We start from the raw sequence: 23,148 nt of genomic DNA, 5'->3' as shown, positions 1-23,148 counted from the left end.
CTGAATTCCAGGAAGATAAAATGAAGGACAATATAGAACTCCCAAAGACCACACCCCTGGGTCCGTTTGAGGCCGTAAACATAGAGTGAGGGTTAAATCAATGACTTATTGTTGCACTCGGATGTCTTCGGTTTAATCATTGATTAACACTTAGGTTCCGGTAGGTCGATTTCGACCTATGCTGACAGTGCATACTAAAATCGAGCACAGAACCGGTCACGTACATCGCAGGTGCCTGATTTTTTGTACAGAGACCCTTCAGTAGCTGGCCTGTAGATAGCAATAGAGAAAGTAGGGGGGTTGCATTTGAAAAAGTCGAGTCGTGATCAACGACAATCGCGCAGATCAGCGGAAGTGAATCGAGCGTGGCAGCCTACGCACGCGTCGCGCAACACGAACAAAACGTTGCTGTTTCGCTTCGTTTTCGACTAGTACAGTTCATGGCTACTACAGTTGACCTCCGTCATGGATGCTGCAGGAGCGCTTGAGTTGTTTGAAGAGCTGGGGGCCGATGATGCCCCTGTAGAAGAGGAATCAGAAGACGACGATGGTGAATAATCTGATGCTCTTTTATCTGACGGAAACCTGCTGTTATCAGATGAGGAAGACCGACTCAACGATGATTTGGTTTTCTGTAAATTTCTTGAGAACGGCAGCTCTTCAGATGAGGGCAAATTTTCCGACGATGAGCTTCAAGAAGCTGTAGTGTGAGGGCGAGCGCAGCCAGTTTGTGGACGTGCTCCGCTCGCGCTGCGCGGAGAAATTGCTCGCGGCGCTGGTTGAGCTCAGCCAGCTGATGGAACAGCTGATCGTGCTGTGCGTGGCGCGCGTGGCGGAGACCGTGGACGAGATATTGGATTCGGCGTTCTGAATTGTGTTGGCGACCAAGATGTTCTTGGACCAGCGCAGCACCTTGACCCTAATTGTAGATTTTTCTGACTTAAAAATCTCAAAATCGGATTTTGCTGTGTCTTGCCATTCAGAATATATACTTTTGTCTCTACATCATCTAAACGGTTGCGGAGATAGGCTTTCCAAAACATTAAGCCAAAACTACGAAAAATCCAAAATTCAGTCAGGCACCAAAGGGTTAAACGAACGAACATCATGGTACGATGTATGACTAACTGTCCACCAACGAGACCAGATCCTATACATTCAGCGAATCTCAAATGTACTGACACATTCGACAAACTGGCACCTAGCGCCAACAGTTCTATGAGACGTACACCAACAGCGTTCCAACTGGGAGTGCTCAGGTTAGGGGTCGTCGCAAAAGTTTTCTTGTCGTCCCTGAAGCGAACATCGTTCATTTCGTACTTGGACCCCCTCCCCTCCCTCTGAAACGAACACAGCTTGCTATGCTGGACGACGAAAATCGCATGCATGTACATGTCATATGCACAGTGTCGGTCGACTTGCGATTTTGGCTCGCACCCCCTCCCCCCCAAACGAATCATGTTCGTTTCAGGGACGACAAAAAACTTTTGCGACGACCCCTTAGGAAAGGTCCAACAGGGGCAGGATAGTTTAGCGAGGAAAAGCACTAACTCCCACGTAAACAAAGAATGACGAAAGTTATTGGATGGTGACAAAACTAATTAACTAAGACAATTGGACATATCGATCTTTCTACAACTCGACTTCGCAAAACAACAAACCACCCGACCTGAAAGGCTCAAGTTTTTGTCGCACTCGCTGACTGTATAATATCTGGTTACGTTGGTGGACGGTTAATCATAACTCGTTACATTGTTTTCCTTCCTTTTAATCCAAAGTTGTTGTTTTTGGGCAAATGTATATTGCGTTCAAACTTATCGTTTTCATTTTGTTAACTTCCTCGATCGGCTCCAGCCTGTCAGCGCTGCCTTAAAACGCGAAATATAAAATAAGACTGCTCCGCCACAAAACCAAAGGGGAATTCCTTCCCAGTAACAAGGTAGCGAAAAGGAAAGAAAAAACGGAGAAAAAGCGTGTATGCATTGGAAGTAATGGTCAGCTGGAGATCAATAGTACGGATCCATTGTCAAACGCGGCATTATTATTCTTAACTTTTATTTTACTAGAGTGTTTCCCACAGATAAGCTACTGTTGCAGGTATTTAGCAAGAAATACACCAGGCACGGTCAATGACCAACTGCGCAAGGTACTGCTGCAGCTGTGAAGGTCTCCATCGTGGGGCTGGAGCAGACGTCTCCAGGTAATCTGTTTCATTTACCTGTAGCGTTGAAGACATACCTCGACTTGCCAGTGTTTATTCTTGCACCTGGAAGACTGAATCCATCATGCTGCTGATGGCGGGTTTCTCTTGCCATTTGCGGAGTCAATACTTTCGTGATGGACTGCGTATGCGCAATATGTCATTCATTGCATGCAATGCACATCTACGATGTGCGAATCAGGGAATAGTGCGTATTTTACTACTCCCTGGCGCGAATACAACGAATGCACCGAACGTGCACAAGTGCACGTTCGCAACCTATGGCGAAAAGAACCTTAAGGATGACATTTATGGCATGCCAGGGGTCAAAGGTCAAACCCTGGAGAGTCCCTGGGCCAGGCCAAGCGCGCCCGACACAGTGTGCCTTATTTGACCCAAAGGTCAAAAAGTGGCCCAGATCCCGCCCGCACTTACTACTTCACTGTGCTTCCAACTGAGGATCATTCTTCTGTATTGACCAGCTTGGAGTTTGGTGCCAGCGTGAAAGGCAAGTCTTAGTTGGCACGTTTCCTGTTCTTTCGCTCACCTAGGTGTGGGATAATGGCCGAGTCATGGGAGTCCGTTGCTTCAGTGGCTGCTGCATCGCTGCTGCTGTTGCTGTTGTTCACTGTGTCAGCATTACTGCTGTCACTGCTGTCGCTAATACGGCCGCTGCTGCGACCCCCTCCATAGCTGTTCTTCCCACCAGAATTACTGCTGTCACCACTGCCTCTGATACTGTCGATGTCATTGCCAGGGCTGCTCTTGGAGAATTTTCACAGTCTTTAGTAGAGGGTCTGGGCTAGAAGTTGTGGGCAGTCACCACAAAATGTCAAGTTGCATCTATGGTGACTCTAGCAGATGCTTTCCAACTTTCTATCAAATGTATGCTGCAGGTGTGCACATGAATGGAAAAGCCAGGAAGTGCATGTTGGCTTCTGCCCACGATGCACTGTTTGATGCGGGCCTCTTTTCAGTCAGGGGTGATGTTTCCAACCTAAACAACAGAACGCTTGGTCATTGGTGGTCCTGCAGAGACCAACTTCCAAGAGTTGCCTGTGATGGTGCAGGACTCAATGGGCTTGGAAGTCTTGAAAGGCTGGAGTGCACGGGTAGCATCCTCTGCGCCAGAGCACTCTGTTTCCTTGTCCACTGAGTGTGTCTTGTCCGTGTGCCAGGCTGTGTCAGCACCATCATGGCCAGCATAGGGCCCGGTGTGTGTCCCCACGTGGTTTTCCTGCTGCTATCAAGATTAATTTGCCATAATCGTTAAATGTGACCCTTTAGGAGTTATTTTGCGTTTTTAGTTCGAAGTAGTGTAGCATGTGTACAATAGTGTACATAGGGTGTTGCACATTTTGGGTACAAAACGGAAACAACAGGGTTCAACATCTGCAGCACAGTGGCTGGGTGCAATAATATGTTCCTTGAGATGCTTAATGTTGCAGGTTGGAATTCTACTTCTTCTCTTTCCTTGTTTTATTTTCTTCAGGTTTTCTTTTTGAAATGGAGAGAACATCTCTAAAGCGGGATTCACAGAAGCTGTTTTGCGATGCGACACGCGATGTGACAGGCGCGAAACCGAGAAACCCCAAATCGCAGCCATGTCGCACCCCACGCAACTGCCGCAACTGGGCCATCGCAGGCCATCGCAGAAGTTGAGCTTGGCTCAACTTTCGCGATGCGATGCGATGCGACAAGCGATTTGGCGTACGATTTTGACTTTTTCTACAGCAAAGTTGTACAAAGGTTCAAGAGTTGCCTATAAATTTGTACAGGTTGTATCAAACCCCGCGGATATCATGGTGACGTACCCAAATCAGCAAGGCGTTGTCGCATCACTGACTTCTTCTGTGAATGGTATTTCGCAAGTTCGCATCGCACTCGTCCGTCGCAGATCGCGTCGCATCGCGTGTTGCATCGCAAAAAAGCTTCTGTGAATCCCGCTTAAGTCTCTCCAAAGTCGAAAGATTACAATGCCTAAAGTGGTCAATATAAACAGTCAATATAGAACAGTCGATATTGTGGCTATGTGGGTAATATAGGACCAGTCAAGGATCACAAGAATTAGTGGAGGGCGATATAGAAGAGTTATAAATGTACATATAAAGATTGTACTCTAGTCATAACTGACATATATGTACTTACTTGTGTTTCTCTCTTCTTTTCTGCCCATGCCCCTCTTCTCAACCTGGAAGCTGTTGGCGCAAATGTTACCAGTGATTCACCCGGGATGCCCAGGAGCGGCCCATTCCTCCTTCCCACCATTTGTATCACCATGGTTACATTTACCTTGGCAATTATGACACTGATCATGTGATCCATGGCAGTGCTGATAGTTGTTTCGGCTTCTCTGCTTTGAATTGAAATTCCTAGCATGATGTTCACGAACTTTTCGTTTCCATTTATTATCCACCCGGTATATTCAATATGTGATCTACAGAGGGTTAATATGCAAAAAAATACATTTGTAAACATGAAGGCCCACCGCCAGCTTTTGATGTAATCACGGTCTCCCTCTCATATGTTTGTGTAGGAAGATTTTGTGATTCAACCACGTAAGAGATTAGTTGAATAGCTGGTTTCCATCAAGTGTAATCCTAGTTCTATGTGTATGGTTGTGCTTGCATGTGGATATGAGTATGCATAAATGTGAGTGAGTGAAAATGTGTCTGTTTGTGTTTCTTTATCAGTGTGCACGTGTGTATGTGGGATTGCCGGTGCATCACGTGCATTTGGAGCCCTGCGCCAGCCGTTTTTCACTGACAGCAACCTCTCACTTGCTACGAAGCGGCTTGTGTACGGGGCATGCGTGTTGTCTCCGCTTCTGTACTGTGCTGAGTGTTGGGTGCCATTGAAGCCCGACCTTGATGCACTGTGCAGCTTCCATCTGCGCTGCATCCGTTCCGTGATGGGTATCAGCCAGCGGAATGTCTGGGACGAACGACTGACCAGGGTTGATGTTCTGGAGCGGTGGAATCCGCGTCAGCACCGTGACATCCCCAGCCTGCTGACATCGCGACGCATGGAGTGGCTTGGGCATGTTGTGCGAATGCATGAGGAGCGTGCCCCGCGTCAACTACTGTTTGGCACCCTACATCCTGTCCGTCCAATGTGCGGCCCGAGGAAAAGGTGGCGCGATGCTGCGCGGAAGGATCTGGCGGCGTTGGGCATCGACGGATCGTATGACTTGGCCCAGGATAGACGGGAATGGCGGGCCGCTTGCAGTGTTCTGCCCCCGCCCGAACCCATTTGTGAGCCCCTGCGGATACCTTGTGCCGAGTGTGGCCGTCTCTTCTCCAGGAGTGGTTTGCCTTGTCATAAATGCCTCGATGAGCGCCGCAAACCTGTATCAGAACAGAGAGGTAGCCGACAATGTTCTTCCTGCGAGCGCTGGTTCCGCAGTGCCGGAGGTTTGGCGGTCCACAAGTGCCCCAACTCCCGGATGCTCCCCGCGACATCGTCTCGGGCTCCGTGCCGGGTGGCGGTGTCTACCATTGCTGCTCAGGCAACTCCTCCGCCGCAGCGTGTGCGGCTCGCTCTCTCATGCTGCAAGGCCCACTGTGGGGCCTGTGGCCGATGCTGCAGCTCTACTCATGGATTCCAAATCCATAGCTGCCGGAGATGGCTCTCTCGTCGTGCCGATTGAACATGGTCCCTGATCTCTCGGCAGACTGCCGACTTTCTGCCGTCGCGCGTCGTTTTCCATGTTGTCGACCCCGCGAGGGGACACGTGACCGTAATGGCAGTGTTTACCAGGACCAGGACCAGGATGTGGGTGTGGGTGGTTTTGCTCGTCTGTCTACGTCTGTCTATGTGTCATATACGTTAGGCCCGGAGCTAAGCCCCGGAACAGTGGTAGACATGAACTAACTCATTGAACTTTCACATCCGGCTATGCAGTGGTGGTCACTGGAAGAGAACCCAGCAATGGAATTACCGTTACGCATGCACACATACCAATGCTCACTCTCAGACGCACTCTGGCATATACAGGCACATGCACAACCACTACAACAACAACAACCAGCTGGAGAGCGGAAGCAGTTTTTGGAGCTCCGTAGTTTTTTTAGCATAATAGTCCGCTCCCAGCCCGTATGGCTGTGGATGCACAGGTAGCAAACTAGATCACTTAGTGTGCTGATTCACTACAACCACCAGGCGTCATGGCCGGAAACGGAGCTGATACAGAGCCCTAGCGACAGCTCTCGTCTTCGACACTGAAGAAGAACACTGTTGTATTCCCCTCGCAAGCAAAGGTAAGCGTGGGGGCCTACATACAGCTCCTAGAAGAGCAAGGTATCACCGGCATCATTTCGATGCAGACAACAAGCAGGGGACAATGTAGACTTACCGTTGAGTCATGTGAAAAAGCAAAATTGTTGGTGCTCAATGGCTTCGATTGCAAGGGCGAACGGGTTTCACCACGCTTCGTTTCCGTACCAACAACACAGTTACACATCTATGATGCTCTGATCTGGATCTCAGACGGTGTCCTAAAAGCTGCGCTCTCACCGTACGGAAAGCTTATCGGTGAGATACGACACGGCAAAATCAAACTTTCAAACGGCACCCAAACAGCAACTTGTGTGCGATTCTCCACATTGGAACTCAAACCAGGCAGTTCGATCTCGTCGTACCTGCATACAACAGAAGGCTCCCAAGAGCTCCGCATCATCTACGACGGCCAGGTAGGCAAGTGCAGGCTATGTGGCCAGCTAGGTCACATCGCGCGTACCTGCCAAAACCGTCGCAGTTCACACCTCGACGCATGCCGGCAGAGAAGGCAGCAGCACTGGCAGCACAGAGCGGAACATGAACAGCGGAGCTGAAGCGGAGTTTCACCGTACCGATTCGGCACCAAAAGCGCCCTCGAGTTTGACCCACGCCAGCGCAGTATCCCAAACGGCCCCCGACGGTGCCAACACCACGCCGAAAGCAGACCTGCTCCCGACCTCGCACCCAAACAACCCAGTCAACAACCAGTACGTGTCGTACGAACACGACATCGCATCACCCATGTCGGCAACCAGCACGACCGTGCATCCCGGAACGCCGCCAGGCAGCACAAATACAAGTACGACAACATCCAACTCACCGCACACCGACACAACTACTCCGACAACAAAGTGTAATCACCCAGATTCGGCGCGTGCTGAAGACCTCCTCTCCACACTGGTGACTAACACAGACATGTCTAACCAGCCAGCAAACCCCTGGATTACCTCCGAACGACGCAGGAGACCCAGTCCCAATGCGGAATCCTCACCTGATTTCAAAACTTACAAAAAACAAAATGAGAGCAACAACATCGACCCTGGCCAAAGCCAACCCCTTGCCCCAGCACAGAGCTCACGCTTCAGCCCACTGGTGTCACAGGATACTTAATCCTAGCGCTGTTCTCCACACAATATCAGTGAGAACATTACCTTCAATTGCGGAAATACCAAAAAAACGAAACAAATTACAAAAATAAATAAAAAATAATGGAAGTCGCGAATTTCATCAGCTCGAACGTCAGGTGTCTGTTCAACAAGATGGACGAACTTAGCCACGTGGCAGAGTTGCAACAACCGTCAATAATCGCCATCCAGGAAACCTGGGCGGATCCATCGGACAGCGACGGGATGTACGCCATCAACGGCTACAAACTCATAAGAGCGGACGGGACACCTTTGGTGGAGGAGTCGCCACATACATACCACACAGCTGCCAACACGAGATAATTACCATTCCCATGACTCAAGCGGAATGCATTTGGATTAGAATAACAATCGGCCAAGCCTCCCTTGTGGTAGGGAACATCTACCGTCCCTCGCGGTCCGACCCCGCAGAGTTCGTGATGGAACGGAGCGACTCCACTGATGCTTTAGGTGAGGACCTGCATTGGCTGTGCGAGACTCGTGGCCTCACACAACACGTCTCCTTTGCCACCCACCTACGCCAACACACACCTACATCGTGCCTGGACCTGGCCATCTCTAGCCTCAACTGCCATAACATCACCATCACAAGCTTGCCCCCTATGGATGCCTCTGATCATGTTGTCATACAAGGCAACCTACGACCCCAGCAGCACACCACCCACAGAAACAATAATACCAATAATAATAAAAATGAGAGCAGTACTACACAGCAGAGCACCTCCAGCACATACTGGTTGTGGAGCGAGGAATGCATTGCGTCCCTGCGTGAAGCTCTTGCCACCTGCAATCTGCAGTACGATCCACATCCCACTGACCCTCAGCCAGTAACCTTATTCTGGAACTTCTGGAGAGACCAAATACTGAAACTAGCCCTGCACCTCTGCCAAGTGACCAGAAGCAAGTCTAGCAAAAATACTACGCCCACTCGTCCCTGGATGACGAAGGATCTCCTCAGCCAGATCAAAACAAAGCACAAACAGTTCGGCGCCTACAAGGCGACCCAAGTAGACTCAGATTGGAAACTGTACACAGCCCAGCGTAACCGATTTTGTCCAGCAAACAACGTCAACGGATAAAAACCTCCACCGTCTACTGAAGCACCTGAAGAAACCGCCTAAGCAAACAATTCCCACACTATCGACAGCCAACTCCACTGCAGCCACGGCTATGGAGAAGGCAACAGCTCTCAACAAGTTCTTTAGCTCCCAAAGCCAACAGTCCATCGACAAGACCACCTGTACTACACCAGACATCAACACTACCCCTGACATCAGTCATACTCTAAATACAATCGCAGCAACAGTGGAACAGGTCGAGAAGCTTCTAAGCAGTCTAGACACTGGCAAGAGCCCAGGCTTTGACAACATCCCAACTCGGTTCCTGAAAGAAACTGCAAAGGAAATCTCCCCATCTCTCACTAGTCTCTACAATCTGTCCTGCAACACTGGAGAAATACCAAAGGATTGGAAAGACGCAACTATTACTCCCATCCCCAAGTCGGGCAACCCCTCCCATCCTACCAACTACCGACCCATCACCCTGCTCAGTATAATATCAAAAACACAAGAAAAAATAGTCCACTCTCGTCTGTACAATCACATAGCACCGCACTTACCCTCCAACCAATCCGGCTTCAGGAAACAAGACGGGACTGAACTGCAACTCGCACAGATCGTCGACCAGATATCCACAGCATGTTGTTACGTGTTTCTTCGATCTCAGTAAAGCCTTTTATCGTGTATGGCATCAAGGCTTGCTGAAAAAGCTGAGTCACTATGGTGTCGACGGCAAGGCTCACAATTGGCTCGAAGCCTACTTGACAGGACGCAGACAGCGGGTGCAGGTTGAAGGCACAACATCCGCCTTCATACCAATACCAGCGGGAGTGCCCCAGGGCTCAGTCCTGGGACCACTTCTGTTCCTGGCGTACACCATTGACCTGCCCACTGCCTGTGAAAATGCTACAACCTCGTGTAGCCAGTTCGCGGACGACACCGCACTAATTGCCATTGCAGGCAGCTACATTGAGTGTGAAGCTGCGCTACAAAGAAGCGTCGATGCCGCAGCAGAACGGCTAGAGCACTGGCACCTGCTAGTCAATAAAACGAAAACCTTCATCCTCCCGCTCTGCCATGCTAACCGACTCCCACCACGACTACCCGAAATATACTTTGGGCAAACCCTACTAGAAACAGTAACACAACATCGTCACCTTGGCATCATCTTTCAGCACGACCTAAGATGGTCAGCCCACCTTGACTTTGTGCTGAAGAATGCCGTAAAATCTTTTAATATTCTCTTTAGGCTCAAATCAACTCTACACACTAAATCACTCTCTCTCATTTACAAAAACATATATCCTGCCAATACTTGAATATGCATGCATTGCTGTCACCCTGCTCTCAATCGCAGCCCTTGACAGTCTTGAGCGAATCCAGCGCAAGGCGGCCAGAATCTGCCTCAGTCTCCCCCTCTACACTCCTCTGAATCATTCAACACTGCTCCATCGGCTCAAATGGCCGACAATGTTCTCTCGCCGCAAAGTGAAGCTCACCCTTCTTGCTCACTCCATAAAATACCAATATGCCCCACAACACATACGCTTGCTCAACACCCCCGCTCAAGTTACGGCCCAGTACAGCCTTCGACATGCACGCACTTGGCACCTCCCACCCTCCAGAACCGATCGCTGTAAAGACTCCCCACTGTACAAGTCCCTAGAATACTACAATGCCCTCCCTGCTAGCATTCGTGACGTCTCCTCCCGACCTGCTTTCAAACAAGAAATCTGCTCACTGCTGATTAACTCAATCTGCTCCTGCAGCGCTCACCCTTTCCCATACTTGTAAAGTTCAAAGTGATGTAAATCACTTTCCAACTGTTTAACCCACAATCTCACCTTCTCATAAATTTATCTCTTATTGGCGATGGTGCCATCGTGAGAATAAAGAATTCAAACCACCAGCGTTCAGGTTTACTCGTATGTTCCAAGGAGATAGCGTACTACTCACAGTCCGACCAAAACACGAGAATAATGAAGGGCATGAGGCAGCAAAAGTTATCACGTGCTCCATAACTTATAACCTTCCAAGTTAAAGTGCTGCTAGTGTGCGCATTCACAACGTGATGCAGGTAAACATTGGTTCGGTGCATGTCAGTATCACATCAGTCGTTTTTGTTCTTATTGATGCTAGCTCTGACTCGAGATCATCCGGCCTTTAATGGTTAGCCCAGAAAGTGGTGGACATCACACAACTGCATTGTAAATAAAAGGAGGTTTGTCAACTGACAACCGCTCTATTTAGTTGCTTTTCACTTTTAGATGAAATTTATTTTATTTACGATGTTGCAAGATTATCGACGTTTCGGGCCAGTCACCCATCGTCAGAACAATGTACAAGGAGCGAGCCTGGCCTTTTATAACGAAAGCAAGCGAGAGCATATGTATACAAAAACGCACAATAGCCGTATGCAATTGAGTGTCTCAATTTGCACGTACAACCGACAAAGAGCAATGCACTGAAAAAGTGGGTATGCAACAGCTCAGCAGATAATGTGCAGGAAATGTGTGTACGAAGGTGTATACCACAATCATTGTGTGTACAATCCTGTATAAACACAGCAAGATTTAGCAGTTTCACTGTGAGGGTGCTAGCGCCTTCAATGGCCATCCGAATGAGATATTGATCTCCGGACAACACTCTCAAATCTCGATGGACTCCCTAATTTTCCTTCTGTTCATTACTGGCTCCACGGCCAGTACTTGGGCCTCAATGAAAATCACATCCGGGGAATCACACATGCAAACCAGAGGAGCATGAGAGGCAGGGGCTGAGCGGTCTTCCTCGCCTGCGCTTTATCTGCTGAGCTGTTGCATACCCACTTTTTCAGCGCGTTTCTCCTTGTCGGTTGCACATGCAAATTGAGACACTCAATTTCATACTGCTATTGTGTGTGTTTTTTTTACGAACGCTCTCGCTTGCTTTCGTTATAAAAGGCCAGGTTTGCTCCTTGTACATTGTTCTGGCGATGGGTGACTGGCCCGAAAAATCAATAATTCAAAAATCATTCATAAACGAATTGTCATCTATTAAAGAGTGAATACTAACTAAATAGAGCGGTTGTCAGTTGCCCAACCCCCTTTTTTATTTATTTTTAATCGTTAGTGTTGGACAAACCGCTTACTGTAAAACAGGTACTTTTAGGTGCATTAAAATAATTTGAAACTCGGGTATTGAGCCAATAATAAAAGTACTTAGTACTCTGTCAGTTTTGTTCCTAGTTGTTGCACTTTCTGACTGTTTTATAGTATCTAGGTATTGTGGTGGAGAGTTACTCTTAACTCGTTTCCATATGTCCTTTTCCTTTCTACTATTAAAATAATTATTAATGTAATGATTAAATGAAGAAAAGGGAAGAAACACATGAGAACGAGTTATGCAGCAACTATCCACGATCCCCCCCCCCCCCCCGAGTAATAGTTAAAATTAATGTAATGTAGAATTAGATGACCAGTGTTCCCTTCACACACAGTGCACATTCTAGTGCCGTTAGGTGTAAGTTTAATATAGCTGCCTGGTTTCTCTACCGGAATCACCGAAAATTACATGTTTTCCAGTAACTTGTAAACATAATGGTCCCTGTTTTTAAACTTTAAGGGAGCATGTCTGAGAAAACAAGAATATTCGTGCAAGTTGATATCTCCAATTTCGCCCAAAGTTTAGGTAAGATTTCTTTGAGGTGTAGATCGACTGTGCAAAGCCCGCGTAAAATATTCTGAAGGGAACCTTGAAATAATATTTGGCAAACACCTCAAAAATGGCCGAAAAATCACATGATTCATGGGACTACAAACGAGCGACGCCACAACGTACAAGAATAAGCTACGAACAAATCTCCATCAAGCCAACATTGCCTGACCTTAGAAGATTTCTTCGGGCAGCACCACTTAGCCACGCCAGCATCCCAGAAGACGAGGGCCATCATCCCTTGATGCAACAAATGGTCGTTTTAGCCATATTAAAAAAAAAGCCATATTACAAGCACGGATAAAACAGCAAGCTACTTGTACGTTCTCAATAAGCAAACACTATACATGTACACCAGTAGATAGTAGAACACCTCTTCTAGCACTGAGGACATGTCCCCGTCATCCCTTTCAGGGGGTGTTCTTGAAATAAACAATTTTGAATTTTTCCACTCGACCCTTCCGAAATATGTCCAAACTCATACCTGCGCAGGAAAGCTCGCCCCTCCGCGACGTCTAGTCAGCAATTTCTACTCTAACACCACTCCCAACGCTGGAGAACAAAGCGTATTGTTGACTCTGACAAGGAAAAGCAGCGGTGATCACTTATCACTCCAAACGGCAAGCTTCTCCTTGCGCCACCAACATTTTTCGGTTCAACAGTCCGCGATATTCATGTTAAAACAAAATGGCGTCACGATTTATTGAAAATGGTATAGTTGGTGGTACGAGTGTTCAAAACCATTTGAACTTCATGGGTAGGACTAAAGGGACGAGCCCAACTTTTTTTGCAGTTTTCTGTCATAAAAAAATAAACGTCACAGGCTGCTCTTCGCAGGTGTCCGCGTCGGAGCGGTCCGGGCGAGCGACCGCATCTCAGTGGGACACTTGTCCGTGGCCGTTGTACTGGAAATCTGCGGCAGAACCTAAAGTCCTTGCCATGCCAGAGGCTACACACACCCGCGTACCCGGGTACCTATACCGGGATAGACAAATCCTTGGTGTTGCTCCTTTCATTTTTATTTGTTCTTGCTGAGAAAGAAACGTTGCTGCTTGGAAAGCTTTCTGTTCGCTCCAGCGACTTTCCTCTAGTAACGTTGCTCACTGATAATGATCATAGCTCGTGATGCCAATGGTGAAGAGAAGCTGGGTTTCTTGCCATTTGCAACTTCCTGGCTCTGAAAATATAGCTTGAACAAATAAGAGCTCCAAGTATTTTAGTTTTAGATTTCGATGTGCCAGACCTATCGTTACGAGATGCAGAGATGAGGAGCAAGGGAGGCGTTGGATTAATTCCAATAATGGTGTTTATGGCCCAGACAACGCCAGCGATTTTCACTCGTCAAGAGGACAGTCAAGTTGGAGGAGGCAGATGACAGATTATTTGAGCATTTATAGCGGAGTGGGTGGTTTGCTAAAGAGAATCGTCTCAGTACCTCATGGTTACTAGTATCTGACAAATGCCTCTTATTGCTAGTCTGCATTAGAGCATAGCAGAATTGATCATGTCACAAGTAGTGTCAAGACTTGATGTCCTACGATTATACTCAGATCATGTTGCAACTTCACGGGAATATCCGTCCTGCCACTTTACGCTCTCCCAAAATTGCCTGCAGGAGTCACGTGCCTGTGCAAGGGACAATGCGCTTGCATTGCTTACGGATGCAAGCGGATGGAGTGTAGACCAGATGAGAAAAAGTGATCCGGATATTCAACTAGCTTGGACTGCCATTATAAATTTGCCTGATGCCTGGACTATCTGAACATTGCTCCAAACCAATCCACAGAAGCAATACCCACACAGGAAGCCAAATGATAAACCCATTCATCAGCTATCGAACCTTTCATCAAAACATAATGCAGTGCATGCCTACTACTACTCAAATGAGATCAACGGATGCCACATGCCACACAGATACAACGTGGAGGCTCAGTATTTTCAAGACCCCGTGCAGTCTTGACAACTAGAACGACGAGGTTTGCACCTAATGTCCCTCGATTTGCTTGCCGTATTTAGTTCCTTGCAATTGAAGCAAGCCGTATCCGAGAACCGGTCACTGAGTCTGCAGTGTCATCGTCGCGTGTATGTTGCCGTGGTGCTCTCTACCCTCCTGTACGGCGCGGAGACCTGGACAACGAAGGCTCCGGACCGACGACACCTCAACCTTTTCCACCATCAATGTGTCAGATCTATCATTGGAGTGTCGCGACGGCAGCAATGGGAGACCCACGCAACGTCCTCAGCCCTTGCAAAGACCCTTGGAGTGCCTGAGGACATTGGTCACATCGTACGGGAATGACGTTTGCGCTGGCTTGGAAACGTGGCATGGATGGAAGATCACCGGTTGCCGAAGTGTGTTCTCTTCGGTGAACTGCCTGCCCCGCGCCCCGCGCGTGATCCACGCAAGAGGTTGAGGGACGTCGTTATGCATGACTTTGCGTCGGTTGAGCCACCGGTACCAACATGTGGATGGTACGATGCAGCCCAGAACCATCCGGAGTGGCGTGCCATTGCCCGTCGACCACCCAAGGCGCCCTCTGCTGCTGGCTACGGTTGCGCCTGCAGCCGCATGTTCCGTCGAAGCGGCGACCTGAAACGCCATCAGTCAGTCTGTCGTGGACTGGAGAAATAACAATGCGCTATCATTGCTACGCAATGGGCAAGGTCAAGGTGTGTTTATGGTGGTACAGGACATGCTATGTACGCCTCTTTGGTCGCTCACACATTATCCATTGCCGGCATTGGTTACACGTTATTATCAATTTGTTATGACCTTCGCTGGTCTGCACACCCACCCACTCTACTCTCTACTCTACTCTCTGAAGTTGAGACTTTCGTTTGCCATTTCATCCGGTAGTTTGACTCTCTGAGAATATCCCTGCTACATGTACATGTATAATATAAATTATACTTTACAATTATCCTTGTACGTGTCTATCTTCTTGACACCATGACTTTCTTTGAAGGTCTTGTAGCTATGAAATGTTATTTGCTGCAGGTCATGTGTGTGGTGTGGTGTGTGTGTGTGTGTGCATCCGTGAATGTCCCACGCTTGGCCCGTGGATAAATATACAGTCATGTATATGTTATGTGCCACACCAATTTCGCTATCTGTATAATATTATGCAGCACAGTGGCAGGCATAGAGAGAGAGAGACGTTTTAATGTCTCTGATGTGAATTCTTCACTACTACATAATCTACATTGTACTTGTATGATCGAGCGTATGAGTGTGTGTGTGTACTTGAACTGCCGATTGCATGTCACACACAAGAGAGAAGCTGGGACGTTGCTGATCTTCGGCACATCGGCATTGAACATCTAGCTTGGTATGGGATTGCTCAGGATCGATCTGCCTGGCGGGTGTCTGCCGTTGGGCCGAGCCTCGGCGGTCCTTCCCATGACCAATCTCAACGGGTGGACTGTCTTATCTGCCACCGTTCGTTTCGTCGGCCAGGTGACAAAGCAAGACACAAGTGTACCGCAGAACGAAGTCTCCCCATCCAGGAACAGCGTGGTGCTGTGCAGTGTGGTACATGCAGGAGGTGGTTTCACTCTCGTGGTGGCTTGCGTGTACATCATTGTTTGCCCCTGGAACCATCGGAAGCGTCCGCGCCGGCATCACCTATTCCGCTCAACGTCCCAGCTTCTCTCTTGTGTGTGACATGCAATCGGCAGTTCAAGTCAGTGCCTGGTTTCAGACGTCACAAGTGCGACCGTGGCCATCGAGCAACCAAGTCTGATAGAGCGTCGTATGGTGTTCGCTGTTCTCGCTGCAGCCGTCAGTTCCGTCGACAGAGTGACCTGAGTCGTCATCTCCGTTTCTGCTCCTGACAATGACTCTGGCTCCTTTCGGAGTGGTGTGGCCCTTGTGGCAGCCAAGCTACAGTAGTAGTAGTAGTAGTAGTAGTAGTACTTGTATGATCGAGCGTACAAGCGTGTGTGTGTGTGCATTTGCAGATTTGGTGCTTCTCTTGCGACGGGCGTATACATGGTGTGTGTGGGTGCATCCGTGAATGCCCCACGTGTGGGTAAATATACAGTCAAGTAAGTGTTCTGTGCCATTCAATTTCACTAATTGTATATGCAGCACAGTGGCAGGCATAGAGAGAGAAAGAGAGATACGTTTTAATAATGTGTCTGAGGTGAATTCTTCACTACTACATGTACTTGTATGATCGAGCGTACGAATGTGTGTGTGTGCGTGTGAATGTCCCACGCATAGCCACGTGCGCGGTGCCACACAATTTCATTATGTGTAGAACAGCGGCTGGTAGAGAGATAGAGACAGACAGACAGACACAGAAAGACAGAAACAGAGGGATGCTGCGCATAAAGAGCGACAGAGACACAGACTCAGAGAGAAAGAGACAGAGACACAGCACAGACTGAGGAGAAAACAGACAGAGACAATCAGACACAGAAAGACCGAGACAGAAACAGAGGGACGCACATAATGAATGACAAAAGGAGAGACAGACACAATTACTCAGAGAGCCAGAGACAGAGGGTCCTTAGGGAGAGACAGAGAGAAAAAAAAACTGAGAAAGGGAGAGGCAGATCGAGAAGGAAGAAGACACAGAGACTGAGAGAGGGACAAAGAGAGACAGAAGAAGAGAAGCAAACGTAGAAACAGCGACATAAGTACAGGGCCAAGAAGACAGACAAACATAGAGAGACAAGCATAGAGAGACAAGCAGAGACAGACCAAGGCAGGGAGACAGCTGGAGAGTTACACAGACAAACACAGATAGGCAGACAGAAAGGCCGAGACGAAGATTCAGAGAAACACAGAGACAGAGAGAGAGACACAGAGAGAGAGAGAGAGAGAGAGAGAGAGAGAGAGAGAGAGAGAGAGAGAGAGAGAGAGAGAGAGAGAGAGAGAGAGAGAGAGAGAGAGAGAGAGAGAGAGAGAGAGAGAGAGAGAGAGAGAGAGAGAGAGAGAGAGAGAGAGAGAGAGAGAGAGAGAGAGAGAGAGAGAGAGAGAGAGAGAGAGAGAGAGAGAGAGAGGGAGAGAAGAAGAGAAGAGAGAGACACGCGTGCACACACACACACACACACACACACACAGAAACAGAGAGAGAAAACTGAGAAAGAAAGAGACAGAGAAAAGTGACCGAGTGAGGGACAAAGAGAGACACACAGAGAAAGACTGAAGAAGAGAAGCAGACAGAGAAACAGAGACAGACAGATGGAGACAGAGAAACAGAAAGGAAGACAGACAGACAGACAGATGGACAGACAGACAGATAGGGACAGGCACACGGACAGAACGAGACAGGCAGACAGCTAGAGAATGACAAAGACAGGCATACAGAAAAACCAAGACACAGACAGAGACACATAGACAGAGAGAGAGAGAGGGGCAGACAGATAGATAGATTAATAGAATAGAGAGACAGACAGACAGAGAAACATGTGGAGACACACAGACACGAGAGATTTCGTTCGTTGGATTTCTAATACTGAAGTAGTATAATACAAGTAGGTAGCAGCATAATGCACACAGATCTAGAGTGCTGAGAGTTGTCGAATGCGGCAAAAGCAGAGTGTAGCAGACACTACTGTACAGGAGTGAAGCAAAGCTGATTTGTTGTAATGCTGCCTGACTGCTTGCCTGTGTGCAATAATGAGGTGAACTCATAAAACAGTGAGCCGAAAAAAATACGATTAAAAAGCCGATTCACAAACCAGGTAAAGACAGGAAGAGAAGGAAAGATATGTGCGCATTATACCCTGCACCCGTGCACACACACACATACACACACACACACACAGAAGGGAGTTGATAGGTGGAGAATTGCAAAAACGGGGGACCCAGTGTGCTGTCAAGGAGATAAAGAGATAGAGATAGATAGAGAGATATTTTTGGCACAGTATATTCGGCCCTGGTTTAAATATGGCTTTGGAATTTTTCATTGCAATCAGGTTCGTCCTTATTTCTCTGTGCTGTGCTAATGAGTCCACAAAGGACGAAACAGTTCTGTCCCCAGATTGGATACATAGATAGATATAGATGAAGATAGAAATAGAGAGAGGGGGGGGGGGGGGAGAGACAGAGAGAGAGACATAGGCAGCTGTCTTGGTCATTATCATCCGATGTATTCCGTGTGGCGTAGACCAGGTGTACATTGAGAATCCTTTCACAAGGCATCGCAATAATTATAATTACGGAATTGGGCAGTAATGCGGTGCTAGTCTTGATATGTTTCACTCAGGTCATGTCTGATATCGTTGGCATAAGAGAAAATCAGTGGGTGTACATCCACTGCACTTGCAAACTTGCGTGTCTCTCTTGCGACGGATGCACATGGTACTTGGTGTCTGTGTCAATTGGCTCATTCTGTGGGCGAGTGGTCACTGCCTGAGTTCAATGTCGGAAAAGGTAAGTAGCTCTAGAGTGCAGTATAGAGAAAATCATGCCAAATACACGGTCATTAGGAGACTATACCAGCAACTTCGACTCATATACTTCAATATCTATTTGGATCTGTATAGAAGGCGCTGCTCAGTGGTATTGGAGTTGTGGTTGATCAACAGCGTATCTTTTAGGTACATGTGGCATCCATTGGTCTTGTGTGAGTGACACTAGGCATGCAACCGGACAACGTTGGTGAAAGGTTTCATTACCAAAGAACTTGATTGGTTTGGCATTTAGCTTCCTGTGTGGCGTCACATCGTTTCCGTGGACTGGTTTAGATTCTTGCCCACGTTTCCAGGAGTCCAGCCAATTAATAGCAGCCGAAGCTATTTGAATAGCCAGATTATGTCTTCTTATCTGCTCTGCACTCCATCCGCTTGCATCAGTAAGCAATGCAAACACGTTGTCCCCTGCACAGGCACGTGACTTCTGCAGGGAATTCCAGGAGAGCGTAAAGTGGCAGGACGAATTACCGTGAAGTTGCCACATGATCTGAGTACAATCGTAGCACATCAAGTCTTGACACTAGTACTAGTACTTGTGACATGATCAATTCTGCTATGCTCTAATGCAGACTAGCAATAAGAGGCATTTGTCAGATCCTAGTAACCATGAGGTACTGAGATGATTCTCTTCGGCAAGCCACCCACTCTGCAAAAAAATGCGCCAAAATTAATAATCTGTCATCTGCCTGCTCCAACTTGACTGTCCTCCTGACAAGTGAAAACCGCTGGCGTTGTCCGGCCATAAACACCATTATTGGCATCAATCCAACGCATTAATCCAACGCCTTCGTTGCTCCTCATCTCTGCAGCTCATACCAATAGGCAATAGATCTGGCACGTCGAAAAACTAAAATACTCGGAGCTACAAGCTACATTTTCAGAGACAGGGAGTTGCAAATGGCAAGAAACCCAGCTTCCCTTCACCTTTGGCATCACGAGCAATGACCATTTATCAGCCAGCAATGTTTTACTAGAGCAAAGGCGCTGGCGGGAACAGAAACAGCAACGTTTCTTTCTCAGCAAAAACAAATAAAAAGGAAAGGAACAAAAAAGGATCAACACCAGGGATTCGTCCATACCCGGTACCCAGGCCAGGTGTGTACTACCCCTGGAAAGGCTCTCCCACAGATTGCAGTACAAAAGCCACGGCCAAGTGTCCCACTGAGGTGCGGTCGCTTGCCCGGACCGCTGGGACGCGGAGTCGCGGACACCTACGAAGAGCAGCCTGTGACGTTTTTTTTATGACAGAAAATTCGCAAAAAAAGTTGGGCTTGTCCCTTTAGCCTTTCGCGAAACTATCGCGAAACCATTCAAAACAAATCGATCGATTTGGAACAGCTTCGAAACGTTGTATGTTTACGACTCCATGAACAGCTTTTCTGAGAGCAATCTTCTTCTCCAAAATACTAATTCGACAATTGTAGTTCCTTCGAAAATCTTGCTGGACCTCGAAACTGAACGCCATAAGCAAAATTTAATAGTATTGGATAAGATGTTACTCGACTCACTGTGGCAAGCCGTATGTCGTCTGGATATGCAGTTGTTTGTCATAGTCAACAATTTTCTGGTCCTTCGTTCATCGTATTATTTCCTTGACGGTCGCAATGAATACGAGGGGCTCTCATGCTCAGGTTAGTGTTTATTGATCTGTCTCTGCACATACTACAAGGTATTATTAATTTTGTGATGCAGCTACTAGCCCATTATGGAGCTAAGGGAAGCAGCCAGATTTTTTGGATTCTCGTGCTGTCCCAAAAATCTCCACGTTTTCCCCTTCTCGTCTTCCCCTCAGGCATGAGCTTGGATTTCATATTTGGTGTTTGCTTTGGCAGTGCATTTGATAGGTATAATTCAGACTTTTAGGCCTGTGGAAAATTGGTGTTTTCCTTCTCGACAGTGATAATAAGTCATGTACAGCAATGGTACATGACAACAGGTTACATGTTTATTATTGATATTTACGGATAACCCAAAGGCTGGTACAGTGGAGTGCCTATGTCAAGGGGTGTTTCTGGACAAACAAACATCATGTAATGAGCTCAGCAGTGAGCGAAAACAAAAGCGATGGGATGGATGAACATATCGCGTTCAAAATAGTATGTCTCTTATAGGTTACCGTTCACGGTAACCCTTTCAACCCTAATTTTGACATACATGGTGCGTATTGTGTGCCCAGCTCGCTATAACATGGACCTTGCTAAAGCATAAAACTTGTCGTGCCCCAGAGAATATATAGTGAGGTCTCACCTCTAAGATGAAGTGTGATACCTACTGTAGCGGACATGGAAATCCAGTCGATTGACCGGGACAGCGCCCTCAGCGCGTACAGAACGCTGCGTGCAGTGCACATGTTGATCCGATGCGACCAGCACGCTGCAGCGCATAAATGCATGCGTGTGCCGCTTATCCACGGCTGCATGGCCAGCGCCCTGGGGCCGCTAGATGTGCGACCGGATTTCCATGTCCACGACAGTAGTTATTGCATAGGTGTGAGGATCATTATAATTGAATGCACGAATCGAATTCATTTCTTGGAGCTGACTGCTTTAATGTGCTCCCTGAATAAGAGACCCTTCGCACTTTTCCAGTTCATTTCGAATGAAGTTCCATGAACTCAATGAATACCTTGGGCACCATGTAAGAAGACCTTGGGGCCTGTTGGGAATGCTCCTGTAAAATAAGAACCTTACACTACAATAGGAATTGCAGGTGGCTTGAATGTACAGTCCTGCTCAATGAAATCCGGCCGCGTCACTCAAGTTTGCGCCTCGCACCATTTCTCAGCCCAGTGCCCAGTGTTCGCAGGTCTAGGGTCATGCAACGCCTGGCGCGTACTTGAGTGACACGACTGGATTTCAGGATTTCATTGGGCAGCACTGTACTAAGGCTATTCTCCCATACAAACAGCATGGTCATGGTGCTGTTGGCAAGATGAGATTAACTAGAGAGGTCTTTCTTTAAAGGATGGCTGAACTTTTCTGTATTTCTGTAGCATCGTTCCCATGCCATGAATTTAATCATGAAATTCGTTCGCGAAACCAAGAGGCTTCCATCACCTTACTATTATTGTACCTTCACTTTTTTTACCTTTTTTCATGCAGGATTCTGAAAGCTAGAGGAACCCCACTAGCCCCAAGCACTGAGCTTACAACTTCCAGCCACGAATCAGGCATGGTGTATCACGTTAGTTGTTATCACATCATTTCAGGGTACACTGGCAACAAATTTTCTCCTTGATTAGCAATGGTGGCCTGAATTATTGCCTTGCAAACCTCTGTTCCAATAAGCGTCTGGTGCCTAGTCATAGCCTAGTTCTTGCTCTAAAATGGCTTATGGGTATGCTGCAGCCTGTGCTCTTTTTATGCCATTCACTGGCCTTGGTGCTTGTCTGGAACTTCCTGTAACTGGTGCCTGGCTCGGCATGCTATGTATGATGTAGAACATGCTCTATATAACGTATATTCTGTGCGCCATCTTCGAAATCAATCGACCAATTGTTGCCCAACCTGTTGATTTGTCCCGTCCGGAACACGATGTCGCTGTGCCCATGGTGCACTGTAGACTCAACATCCCGCTTCAAATTTCGCTTCACAATCACACGTTAATGCTGCTAACATGTTGTCTCGCACTTGATGGCATTGCTCTATTTCTGCCTTTAGTATTTGACTCTACTCTTTTTGCACTGCTATAATTTTATGCTACTTTAAAGCTCAGTGTTAATATTGTGTGGGTCAAGTTTGCGCCCTATGCCAGTTCACAGCCTAGTAGTCACAGGTCTAGGGCTGCACAGCGCTCCGCATGGCATTCACTCGCTTAATTGGATTTCATTGAGCAGCTCTGTAGTATTTTGTGTTGGTCTATATGTCCTTTAAGTGACGACTCCTGTCTGTCACTCTGTCTTGAAAAGGACTTTTCGACTTGGTACTATGATCATTGTGTGTGGATTCACGAGTTACTCAGAGTAGAATTCACTATTAATTTCACTATAGTAAAACCAGCCCGGAAAGGACGCCTTGCTGCAGTGGAAACTGTCCTGATGTGAAAGGACTCCGCTTTATCCACAGCACTTTGGTGCATGAAAATTTGTCCGGTCAATACAGGATTCCGCTTGGTACAGCCCGGCAAACACAGGTTTTACTGCAATCCAATTTCTCAATGCATACGTTTCATCGCATACCGGTATGTACGATTTTATTATGACATTGTGTGTACGGTTGGGGGGGGCTGAGAAAGTGTACGTTTTGTAAAGCCGCTGCGAACAGCGAAAATTATGTACAGGATGTTGCACGGTTCCCAGGTATTATTTTTCAAATCCCCAAGGCGCACAGCGCCGCCGGGATTATTTTTC

At 47.5% G+C, this 23,148-nt stretch overlaps 1 protein-coding gene across 1 annotated transcript; it reads left to right on the top strand.

Moving 5' to 3' along the window:
• Positions 1-7,015: 7,015 nt before the first annotated feature.
• LOC135828694 (mucin-2-like) lies at positions 7,016-7,588 on the top strand. Its single transcript, XM_065341115.1, has one exon. The coding sequence runs from the start codon at positions 7,016-7,018 to the stop codon at positions 7,586-7,588; it is 573 nt and encodes a 190-aa protein (XP_065197187.1).
• Positions 7,589-23,148: the final 15,560 nt, after the last annotated feature.

This window comes from Sycon ciliatum, chromosome 12 (assembly GCF_964019385.1).
Source record: "Sycon ciliatum chromosome 12, ocSycCili1.1, whole genome shotgun sequence".
NCBI lineage: Eukaryota > Metazoa > Porifera > Calcarea > Leucosolenida > Sycettidae > Sycon > Sycon ciliatum.
Note: the sequence above shows the minus strand (reverse complement) of the source record. Positions and strands in the feature narration are given on the sequence as shown.